Raw genomic sequence first — 13,019 nt, 5'->3', positions numbered from 1 at the left:
GCGTTGGTCTAGAGTTTGGGTGACAATTATCAGAAGAATCAAAACCAGAAATGATCCAGCATAAATTCTTGGCTGGGGAAGATGGAACGGGGCTTTTACTCTTCCTATCACACCTCCTTTACACTTTGAATATCTATCATCTATATATTTTCTTGTATGTTCAGAATGCTCATCTCACCTGTCATCTCGAGGGCCACAGAAGTCCATTTCCACAGGATTTTTATGATTGTTTTTTAAAAAAATCTTTTTATTTTTATTATTTTTATTTTTTAGGTTTTTAAAAAAATATATATATTTTATTGGTTTTTTACAGAGAGGAAGGGAGAGGGATAGAGAGTTAGAAACATCGATGAGAGAGAAACATCGATCAGCTGCCTCCTGCACACCTCCTACTGGGGATGTGCCTGCAACCAAGGTACATGCCCTTGACCGGAATCAAACCTGGGACCTTTTAGTCCGTAGGTCGACGCTCTATCCACTGAGCCAAACTGGTTAGGGCTAAAAAAAATCTTTTTAAAGGGAAGATATTTGTTCTTGTAAATTCTAATAGTCATAAACAAAAGTCATTGTTAATCCTTGTTTTCTTCTACCTAACATCCATGGCTCTGATAAAACACAAAATTATTCTAGTTCATAAAATTGAATTGCTATTTGTCACCTTCCTGGCCACAGCTCTGCTCCTTCAATACTCAATTATTTGATTCCTGTGATCCTTAAAGAGTGGTATGCCTTTTCTTTCAATAAAAGCCGGAACTTCTCAGAGAGGAAGGCAATGTTGGTGGCACCTGAACACGTGATGTGCAGAGGGGCCGCGCAAGCCACTTCCCAGGGGAGCGGGAAGGGCAGTATGAGGGGCATGAGCACTTTTTAATTTACCTGCTTCAGCACTTGACCTTTTCGGCAACAAGGAGCATATGTTTCTTTTGTAATTAAGTGAAACCAATAAAAAGTGGATTAGATATAATAAAACTAAATGTTTGGCACTAACCTTTTAGAAAAATGAGACCAAATCCTTGAGGAGGCAGCCTAGAGAGCCCTTGGCGATGGGCTCCCGCGCCTCGCCATCTCACTCCACACCTCCCTTTCTCTCATCATTCCGGGCTCAGTGTCCTTCCTGTAGTCCTCAAGCACGCCACCCTGCCTCCCAGTATGGGGTTTGCAACCTGCTGGTTTCTCTGCCTAAATTGCTTCCCTGGCTTCACCCTTCCTCACCGTTTTTGCCTTCAGGTCTCAGCTAAAAGCCCACTTTCTCAGGGAGACCCCCGTGGCAGGTTGTATTTTCCAAAGGTGTTCTTAACAGTATCTCCTCTCCCTGGTCCCATTCTGCAGCATGACCTCGCCACGCACCCATCAAGAGGAGGAGTCACGTTCTCTACCCCCTGGAGCCTGGGTGGACACTAAGACAGACTTGCTTGAACAAAGGAATGCAGGAGAGGTGAGCTGGGCCTTCTGAGGAGAGGCTGGGGAAGACTTGCAGGTCCCTTATGGGTCATCGGGGATGCCGACTCCCTCTTGGAACCCAGTGCCTGCTAGAAGAAGGCCAAGCCGCACGGAGAGACCACGTGCAGACACTGATCAACAGCCACGGGAGGGAGGCATCTCACATGTCCAGCCAAAGGGGACGCCTGCAGTCCCTGCTGCCAGTAACTGCACAACAACCCAAGAAGAACCACTGAGGTGAGCCCAGCCACACAGAACCATGAGAGGCAGTAAATTCCTGGTTTAAGTGTGGGGGTTGTGTTTAGGAGCAATAGGTATCTAGTCCATCTTCCCAGGAGGGCGAGGCCCCCATTACACTCTCAGGCACCCTCCTTTGGAGAATAACTAATGGGAATAATACAGTGAATCCACTGTGAGCCAGGCACTGGACCTAGTGCCTTACAGACACTATCTTACTCAGTCCTTCAAAAGGTCCCCTGAGGGACAGAAGCATCTTTCAGTCCTTCTGAAGGGAGAGAAACAAGGCTGGTCAGGAACATTACGATCACGTCCCCTCTCTGCTCAGCCAGGACGGGAACACCAGGAGCCCTTTGCACTTCCCATGGTTGTCACGGTCCCTGTATCTTTAGGATCAGTTGGATTAATGTCTCTTCCTTCCCAACTGAATTGTGAGCTCCGTGGGTATTGAAAACATGCTATTTTTGTTTGTGGTGAATCTTTGGTGCCTAAAATGTGCTCAGTACCGTCAGAGTGAATACATTTCAGTGGCTTCCAGGGGGCTCGTGTTCAAGGTAAGAGAATAAAAGGCCATTTACCTCATTATTCCTTATGACCTCTACCCACCTGTAGTTTAGATGGGAAGTATGTATTTGGAATGCAGAGGAGTATGGATATAGTGCTTGGGAGCACAGGCTTTGGAGAAGACAGATCTGGGTTCAAATCCTGACCTGAGCATTCTGTGACCTTGGCTAAGGTCATCATCTCTTCACCTGTAATATCGAGAACATACCGTGCTGGGTGTAGAGAGGATGAAATAATGAAGTAACAGGCAGAATGCCTTGAACACAGGGCTTGGCATGCAATCCCAACAGGGTCCCACTGTCATGCACAACAGAAAATTCTTCCAACTCATGGCACAAGTGAGGTCTGCTCACATCAAACCTTAGCTCAGACTGAAATGGCCGAGAGATGCCCAGCTCGGGCTGGGTAGGTACAGGGGAGCGACGCGGTGACTACACTGACATTTGCATTGATGATTTTTTAAGTCCTTGATTAAAGATTCAGCGAATTCCAAGTATTCAATATACGAAATCGGGCCACATCATGGAGACTGAGAGCTGGACGACCTCCCAACTCCACGCAGATGGACAGCACCCTTTCTAGGAGGCAGGACACACGTCCTGAGAGGAACTCTAACCGGCCTGGCTCCTGGGCCACACACACAGCCCTGACATGGAGGAGGTAAGCATTTGGGGGGTTAGAGGCTTTCTGCCCCTCTATTCAGAAGCCATAGCTGCTAAGAGCAGAAAACAGGCCAACACCTGAAATATGGCTAAGGAGGCAGAGAGGAGGCGGAAGTTCTTCGTGTGTCAGAGAGGCCTCAGGACTTCCTCCCTAGATGGGGCATGGGCACGGCTGCTGGAACCTGTCAGGGCTCCATTCACACGTTGCCCACGTCGTTTCCCACTGCACTGACCAGCTGTTTGCTGTAGTCTCCGTGCATTTGCCCAGCTCTGTGTTTTCCTGTGTTCTCGGCAGCTTTCCCAGTGGTGGTCATGTAGTTCCTGTTAGACATTGGTCCTAGTTAGGAGCGACGCACCGTGTGTGTGTACGGTGTGACTGATGACGGGGGCATTGTTTGTATTTACAGTAACTCACACGGGTGTTCCCCCACTTGAGGAATGTAATGACGGCAGGAAGCCAGCATGCTACCCCACGGTTACCACAATTTACGAACCCAGAGGTAGGTGTCTCACTTTTGATTGACCAGTAGGGGTTTTAAGGCCTCCACAGGTTCAAGCCAGAGAGTAGTTTACAATGTTTTCTTTGCAAGAGAGAACCGTTTGCAACCTTAACTCAAGCACATTAGAATGCAAAGGACAACAACTGAGCAAAGGAATAGTTTTTTAAGAGGATATTTGGGAGTTGGGCAGAAATAACATATATGTTCAGCCTGAGCATCCCCGATTGAGGAAATGACTGAGATGCCAAGTTGAAGGTTACAACACTTACCTGCTCACATACCTGAACCACTGAAAAGAAAATGGGCAAATCAAAAAGGGCTTGGGTTGTTGAAGATTTAGACACATCTTTTACTCTTCCAAAATTTGGAAGCCATTTTGATTTGAGAGAAGCAGTAATTAGGCTGCAGGGTTTATTTTTTTAAAAAAATAGCACCAAATTTCACTGATTTGGAAAATAAAAGCTTGGGTTAACAACTCAGCTGGCCTTAGGGAAGCTACATCTCCTCTGGCCTTGAACTTACCATTTGCATTTTGGGGCGTACTCTCTCTGGTGTGAATTAAGAAGCAGAAAGGGGTGTCTCAGCCCACTTTACAGTCAGGCAGCTGCCACTGTGTGACGTTGTGAGCACCTCAATATAAGCCAGTGTCAAGCCAGACAAGCAACCCATTTTTGACAAAGCTGTTTAAAAAGTAAGCCATTACTCTTAAGAGCAGAATATTTAAAATACAATTTTTAAAAGTTAAAATTTCATTAAATGCATGTACTGCTATTGGAGAAATATCATAAAACATCCTTTTTAATGTGACCACTACTTCATACAATGAAAAACTATTTACAATGTGTTGCTTCAAGATTGGTTGCTTTTACATCATATATATTATACCCAGCACATGTCTCCAGCTGGGGAGCTTCAGTCCAATTGCACGTTCTCCTTGTATTGGATGGTGCTCCAAGGTCCCTGGGGATTCAGGGGATCTGTCCACTTACATTCTCCTTAGTAATTATGGCTCAGCAGGCATTCCACCAAAATCATCTATAACCCAGAGACTCTGGTAATCACACATGTAAAATGCGTAGATTACGTTTTTCTCCAATAAATACTAATTTGACAATACAATCCATTTCCATCTTAAGAAAGTGTTCTCTTTCTCAATGGAACTAGAGTGAATAGCCGGTGGTTCACACTGGAACGGAGTGATGGTCTTTGTATACAAATATAGCATACTTTGGCCAGGAATATCATTTCTTATTAAAGAGTTTATTTGCCTTCACACGCCGGATTGCTACATACATTCACAGTTTTAAGAGACTGCAATTAGCTATTCCAGTTGTGCTTTAAAATCCCAAATATTATTTTCATCAGTGAGTGCAAAGCGACTGCTCCACCTGACAATGGTTGGTCCAGAGCTATAACCTCCATGATGACGATGAGGAAGTGCCCTCACTCTCCAGGCTCATCGCTGGCTTTTTCAGGTATGACTTCCAGACTCCGTCGTGGCTTCTGCACGTCGGCATTTTCTGTCCCTGGTTTATTCAGTCCACACGAAACAGCAGCAAAATGGATTTGTTTCAAGTTCTCCAAAGTCTCGTTCTTAGCGTATTTTAAAAGATCCGCTTGTCCCTGTAACAAAACATGCGATGAAACATGTTAGATATGACCTGGCTTATTGTCACGGTTTGACAACATAGGTCTTCTGCTGCAATAGAAATATTTTCATTCCTCCAAGGGGGCATGTGCATTTCTTATTGGCACGGCATTAGAATAGGTCAGTTTTAATAATGAGTTTACCAAGAGTGTGCTGCCTTTTCAGTCCTTTTCATTTAAAAATCTGAACAGAGGTGTATTACATCTTCTAGTAATTTGGCCAATCTTGTTTTTTCCTTTTGTTTTTCTTAACCTTCATATTCTGAAATACATATAAACTCACAGGATGCAAATATAGTACAGAGAGGCCTCGTGTACCCACATTTCCCCCAATGCTTACATGTGTAGTACAACAGTATCCAAGCCAGGGGCTGACACTAATACAATGTGTGTGTATAGTCCTCCATCACTTTAGCCCATGTGTAGATTCATGTAACCTCCACTGAAATCCACACACAGGGCTAACCCGTCACCACAAAGATCTTCCTGGTGCTGACTCCACAGTCACACCATTCCCATCCCTCCACAGCCACTAATCTTGTCAAGCTACCCCGTGCATCTGACGATACTTAGCATCCCTGGAGAGTAGTAGCAACGACTCAGTTGAGACAATCAAAACGTCTGCAGACATTGCCAAATGTCCATATAGCCAATGATTTCAAGATGATGTGGTGTCAATTGCTCCACCGTTATAAAATTCAACATTCCTACTTTAATGTTTTGTTCTGTTTTCCTCCTTATAGTTAATCTGCTTCCCACCAAGTGTTCCACTTATACCATTGTCGTTCCTTCTTTCTTAGCCTCTTTGCTCATGATTTTCCCCTTTTCTCAGGCTCTAAATTTATTCCATTACTCGATGATTCCTCTATAGCAGTGATGGCGAACCTTTTGAGCTCGGCGTGTCAGCATTTTGAAAAACCCTAACTTAACTCTGGTGCCGTGTCACATATAGAAATTTTTTGATATTTGCAACCATAGTAAAACAAAGACTTATATATATATATATATTTTTTAAAGACTTATATTTTTGATATTTTATATATTTAAATGCCATTTAACAAAGAAAAATCAACCAAAAAAATGAGTTCGCGTGTCACCTCTGACACGCGTGTCATAGGTTCGCCATCACTGCTCTATAGTTTGACTTTTCCTTTGCCATACTTACATCCTTAGTACCATCCCTTCTTTCTTCCTTTCTGCTTGTTATTTGTTTTCAATTGCCTCCCAATGTGCATCCTGCACAGATAAAACTTGGGGCCACCTGCAAAGGGTGACAGGTAAGGACTGGCTCTGGCAGACAACAGGGCTGTAATCAAATCTCTGCCACTCGTGCGTTCAAATGGCAATTTAAGTCACCATGAGGTGGGACTCCACAGAATGGTTTGCTATTTACCACTTACTGTTCATGATTTTCCTGCTTTATAGATATCTTTAATTAGTTACTATAAATAGGTGTTCCATTATTTAGTTTAACTGCATATCTCCCAGAGGCCTCAGGGGTACCCTCAGTGTCACTTTAAGATGACAGCACACGGTTCCTCTGCTGTCTCTCACTTGCGTGTCTTCTGTAACCAAAACCAGAGAATGAAATATAATCTCACAGCCAGGAAACAAAGCCTTTATCTAGACTATTAGTAGCAGGTGGTCACAAACATAGTGCCCTTTAGTAACTGTTTTGTGATTAGTCATAAATTTGGGTGATGTGAGACATCTAGAAACTGAATACATTTCAAACCAGTATTTCTTAAGTTTTCCGCACCACAGGCCAAATGCACAAACCTCTTCTAAAAGTGCTATGGAAACTGTTACATTTCTTAAAACTGCAATTCAAATTGGCATAGAGGGCTAGGAATGTAATTATAGTCCTAAATTTGAGAGCACACAGCCTACAATATGCAGAAATGTATATCAGCAAAGCCTTCTGGAAACAATAGTTATTTAACTGAGTGACTACTGTATGCCAGGCACTGTCTAAGCTCTTTACAAAGATTATCTCATGGGAGGTTCAACTACTACCCATACTTTAAAGATGAGGAAACTGAGTTTAGGGAGATTAAAGGCCTCGCCCAATGCAGAGACTACACAGAAAATTTTGCTTAAGCACACACAACTTTAACAAATGGGACTACATCAAAATAAAAAGCTTCTGCACAGCATAAGAAACCATCAACAAAACGAGAGCCCGCTGCATGGGAGAACATATTTGCCAGTGATATCCAATAAGGGGTTAATCTCCAAAATATAAATCGAACTCATACAACTTAACAAAAAAGCTAAATAGACACTTCTCCAAAGTGGACATACAGAAGGCCAACAAGCACATGAAAACATGCTCAGAGCCACTAATCATCCAAGAGATGCAAATCAAAATGACGAGGTACCATCTCACACCTGGCTACATCAACAAACAACAAGTGTTGGCGAGGACGTGGAGAAAAGGGAAGACTGGGGCAGCCTTTGTGGAAAATATTAAACATGGAACTGCCATTTGACCCCGTGATCCCACTTCTAGGAATATATCCCAAGAAATCGGAAACACCAATCAGAAAGGATATATGCACCCCTATGTTCTTTAGCAGCACAATTTATAACAGCTAAGGTCTGGAAACAGCCTAAATGCCCATTAGCAGATGAGTAGATTAAAAAGCTGTGGTACATCTACACAATGGAATACTATGCTGCTGTAAAAAAGAAAACTGTTACCATTTCCAACAGCATGGATGGACCTGGAGAGCATCATGCTAGGCCTGTGGTTGGCAAACTGCGGCTCACGAGCCACATGCAGCTCTTTGGCCCCTTGAGTGTGGCTCTTCCTAAACCTTAGGAGTACCCTAATTAAGTTTAAAAAATTTGGCTCTCAAAGGAAATTTCAATCGTCGTACTGTTGACATTTGGCTCTGTTGACTAATGAGTTTGCTGACCACTGTGCTAAGCGAAATAAGCCAGTCAGAGAAAGATAAGTATCATATCATCTCACTCATACGTGGACTCTAATGAACAACATGAACAAAAATAGATCCAGAGACATAGAAGCATCGAACAGACTGTGGAACCTCAGAGGGAAGGGAGGGAGGAAAGAGATCAACCAATGAACTTGTATGTATAACTGCATAACCCATGAACACAGACAATGGGGGCTGGAAGAGGTCAATGGGGGGAAAGGGGCACATATGTAAAACTTTCAACAATAAAAGATTCCATTTCATTCAGAATGAATGCCTTTCTCCTCAGAAACAATTTCATGTTTTACTCAACAAAGATGGAGGTAGGGGCTCGTAGGCAGCACCAGCGAGGAGGGGTGGTGCTGAGCGGGCCTGGACAGAGGGCAGGAAAGGATGTCAGTGGCCGCAGGGCTGCGGGGGACACTGACCTCCACACGTGGCTCCCACAAATGACGCCTCCGGGGCCTCCATTGTTGAGTAGTGTGGTTTCTATACTACAAAGCTGTGTAAGTTCCAACTGTGACTGCATCTCCCTCGGCTACAGACCTGGCCATAGGAAGGGCTAATTTTCACCCTGGTGGTGAGTGCACCCCTGCAGCAGCAGAGGGGCCTCTCATGACACAGAGGAGGCTGCTCTGGTGGCAGAAGTGGGGTGAGGTCTCAGGAGCAGCCCTCGGAGTGTCCAGATGGAGTTTCCTTGAAACCCAAGCACAGAGGCAGGAGGTTGAGCATGGGCTCCAGGCAGAGACCAGTGCCTGAGAGGCGGGGAGTGCGGCTCAGCTGCAGAGAGGAAGTGGAGGGCACGGGCTACTGAGAGGGGCAGGGCCAGGACCATGAGGGAGCTCCTGCAAATGCAGTGAACACAGTGCATGCATAGGACTCCCCCCGTTAACCTTTCAGCTCACCTGTGCATCGCCAAATGGTAGCTGAGGCTCGCAATTCCACATGAGAGGGATCCGACTGTCTGAGGTTTTACTGTGCTCAGATGCATCAGAAAGTACAGTCTGTCTAATGACAAACACTATTGTAGTTTGAGTTTCTGAGCCATCTGAGCAGTTTTCACACACTAAACAGAAATGGCTTCCAGTCAGTTACAGCTTTTCAGGAAAACAGGCAACATAATACATCACCTATAATAAATGACCTAATTAAAGGATACTGGCCTCAATAAAGGAAGTAAGTTACACGTAGGCTACGCAAGTCATTTTCCCAAAGGAAACAAATGTTAGGCTTCAGGTTGTCAAGGTAAGCACTGCACCTCAAGTAAAAGCAAATAAAATTGAGATTAATGTCTTACCAGGTGCAAAATCTGTCTGGTTTAATTATTTATTGTGTGGAGAAGTCCTCTGCTCCTAAAGAGAACAAACCTCTAATCACATGCAGGGTCTGTTTTTAGTCTTATTGGGAGGGTGGGATGGCACAGGATGGGGAGGTAGCTTGGTAGCAATTCGTCTGGAAAACATCTTGAGTTGCAAAAGTCCACGACTCAAGTGTGATCCAATCCAACATAACTCTGGCCTCTATTAACACTAAGATAATTTTCAGGCTACGAGCAAAATCATACCGAATCTCACTCTGGGCTGCTGAGCCCAGCACATCTGAGTATGGGGATGATTCTAGTAGCCCGTTTTATGAACGCTGACACACAGAGCCCTCAGAAGGCCCAGGGCCAGCCGGCAGGGACCACAGCCTCCCATCCCGGCGTCTGTGGGAGGACTGAGCATGTCTGAGTGAGTCAGGCGGGCCTAAGAGAAGATGGGATCTTTCCCAGGGACGGGAAGGGGTGTCGGAGAAGAAGGAACAGAGGGATTCTGTGCTGCCTAAGGGCATGACTATCACCAGGGGGTGGAGGTGGAGGCAAATTTTATAAAACTATGAGATTTTACCATCTTAGAAACGGTAACAAATGGAAACAGGAAAATTATCACTAGTGCAGTGAATATTTTAGCAAATGGAAAATAGAGGGAGAGGAAGGTCTTGATTAAGCTGGTGGTTCAAAGTGCATTCCGGAACGTACTTCCCACATTCCTGATGAAATGAGCAACAAGAGTAAAATTAGCAAACCAATAACAAACACAAAACCACAAACAGCAACCAAACAAAGAAAAGGATATACCAAGATGTAAGCAACTTCTAAAAACTCACAGAAGTCATACTGGCAATTCATAAAAATCCTGAAAATTCTAACATCCAACCAAACTGGAGAGAAGCCAAGTGAGGGATGGAGTGGGAGCAATGACGGGACAGAGGGTGGGATGAATCTCAGAGGCATGATGCCAAGTGAAGAAGCCAGGCACCAAGCAACATGGGAATTAGTCTTGGGATCAAATGGGACAACATAAAAATAGCAATATCCCAGCTCCCTACCTAGATATACTTGAGAATACTCATATTCTCATCTTTCAGAGCAGATGGCCAACCAACAGAGCTTAGAACTGAAATGTGTAGCTTTAAAAATACCAACAAGACAACTCCTATTAACATTTTTCATCTTTTTTCTTAACCTCAGAGCGATTTAGAAGAAATAAATGCCCCTTACAGTAGACACTGTTCAGCAATTCATTTAGCTTCTCTACGGTTTACTTTTCTTCTGTTAAATAAATTTAAAAAGAGCAATTAAGGTAGGATTCTGTTTACTGATGTACCTTATTTTATAATATCCGAGACTCAGTGCTTATGAGACCTACCATTATTTTTATAGACCGCTAAGAAAGAAAAATCACCGCCAATTTAACTAGGATACAATGCAGAGATGCCATGGACTATGGATACATACCAATTTCAAAGATGCCAAAAATATGAAAAAATCATGACTCGGAATCAATAAAATGACTCTCCCTTCCTCCCTCCCTCTACCCACATGCACAACAAAAAGTGTCCTGGAGTGAGCTCACCTACATTTAATACTCGTTATTTCTTAGAGGGAAGATCTGAGGTCATTTTAAAACTTTCATCTTTTCTAACATGAAAAACAACTTCTTTCTAATGAAGACATAAATGAATGACTGCTCTTCAAAGAAAAAAAATGACTGGGAGTAAGTATGCCGAGATGTTAACAGCGGGTCATTCTGGGTGGTGATCATGCATGACATTTCTTCTTTGTTCATTTCCGTATTTTAAAGCAATTCTTAAAATTGCAAAACTAAACAAAGCAAGTAAAGATTCATAAAACCTGGGATGGCATCCTTAGATGAAAGCAGTTTGTGGCAGGTGCCTCGTCTCAGGGCGACCCGCTGAGCCCGGGTACCAGGCCTGGCCCAGCTTTCACACTGGAAATCCACCTCCCAGGATGACTGGCCACCCTGCATCCTTTACTGTTCCACCCGGAGGGGTGATGCACAGGAGAGACACTTGATTTGACTCTAGAGACTTAATACTTGGTATTTTTTAGGATGCTTCAGGATCCCCAGGGGAAGTTGTTAAAGATTCCTATGTCCCGCCCTGGAGATTCTGATGCAGGACCAGGAGGTCTGAGAGGGCCTCCGGAGGCTATATTTTTAAAATATATATTTTATTGATTTTTGACAGAGAGGAAGGGAGAGGGATAGAGAGAAACACTGATCAGCTGCCTCCTGCACACTCCCTATTGGGGATGTGCCCACAACCAAGGTACATGGCCTTGACCGGAATCGAACCCGGGACCCTTCAGTCCGCAGGCCCGGAGGCTGCATTTTTAAGGACCCCAGGTAATTCCTATATGCGGCTTCAAGCTTGCTCAGCAGCGCCTCCTCCTTCTCTCTCCATACCCAGTGTCCTCTGAAACCTTCCCTGAGCGTCTGTGCCCACCCGCTGCCAACTGCACAGCACACGGAGCTCTGAGGGCTGCCACCTCCCCGTTCACCATGAAGAACAAACCATGAGAGGAGCTCCTGCCAGGAAGAGGTTAGCAGCTCAACTCACATCCAAACTTGCATACGAGTCCAGGAGCACCGATTCTTCTAAAGAAAGTGTAAGCCTGGGAAACACACAGGAAGCCCTTCTATTGCACGGAAATGACACACAGATCTCGCCAATTCTCCTCCATTGCTCGACAGCAAACATTATCCTGGAAATGTGAAAACTACCTAGTACCCTATCCTGTACATTTCTTTCCTTGTGAAAGAAGTCTGGGGTGTTAATTCTCACTCCTGGACACAAGTCTGTGGACAAAAAGGGGGCATGGGGAGATCTGAAGATGGTGGTGTAGGTCAACACCAGTATTTGCCGCTTCCCACAACCACATCAAAATTACAACTAAAATGCAGAACCATCATCCAGAACTGCGGGCGAGCTGGCTGCACGAAGTCCTACAACTTAAGAACGCACGCTGGGACTGCGAGGGGCTGGCCGGCACCCACGTGCTGGTGGTGGCTGTTTTTTAATCAGGAGGGAGGTCATCTCTGCAGAGGCTCCCCGGGAGGAGCAAGGGGCCCAGCCCCATACCAGCTGGGGTTCCAGAGCTGGGAAGGAGAAGTCCCCGTAACTACAGGCTGTAAAAACCGGCAGAGACTGTGGCTGAGTGACAAGGAGGCTGCTGGAGACCCAGGTGTCCCTCTTAAAGGGCCGAACACAAACCTACACCGAACAGCTTCTTCTGAGCTCCAGCACCAGGGGACCCAGCCACATACAGGGAGGAACTGGATTGTCTGGCATTGGGGCAGGAACTCGGGGATCGCTTTCTCCCAGACAGGGGTGCTCACAGAAGTCACTGTTCCTGTGCTGGGCCCTCCCCTGTCGCAGGGCTGACTGGCAGCCATATCCAGGTCTCCATCAGCCTGGCCCACACTGTTTGCTCCGCCCTGGTGATCCCCTGAGACCCCACCCCATCCAATTTGCAGCCCCACCCAACCTGTTTGCAGCAGCTTTTCCATATGAAAGGCCTGTCCTGGCTCAGGCTTCAGACTTTGGTAAAATATCTCAAACAAGCTGCAGCTGGTGTCAGTGTGCCCCAAACCTATCAATAAAAGGCCCAGACTAGGCACTAGCACCAGCCTGCCTTGCTTCACAGCTGGGCCCCGCTTCCTGCACAGCAGCTCTCCCACTCTAGT

At 45.2% G+C, this 13,019-nt stretch overlaps 1 protein-coding gene across 5 annotated transcripts in view; it reads right to left on the bottom strand.

Moving 5' to 3' along the window:
- Positions 1 to 4,174: 4,174 nt before the first annotated feature.
- PLCL2 (phospholipase C like 2) overlaps positions 4,175 to 13,019 on the bottom strand; it is a 166,557-nt gene continuing 157,712 nt past the window's right edge. For all 5 annotated transcript variants that reach the window (XM_081105779.1, XM_081105781.1, XM_081105778.1 and 2 more), the window contains one exon: positions 4,175 to 5,026. In XM_081105779.1, the coding sequence (XP_080961905.1) occupies positions 4,847 to 5,026 (180 nt within the window). In that variant the 3' untranslated portion in view covers positions 4,175 to 4,846. The remainder of the gene's footprint in view (positions 5,027 to 13,019) is intronic.

Source organism: Myotis nattereri (genome assembly GCF_964212035.1).
Source record: "Myotis nattereri genome assembly, chromosome: 14".
NCBI classification, from domain to species: Eukaryota; Metazoa; Chordata; class Mammalia; order Chiroptera; family Vespertilionidae; genus Myotis; species Myotis nattereri.
The sequence above is the reverse complement of the archived record's forward strand: the minus strand, read 5'-3'. Positions and strand labels throughout refer to the sequence as shown.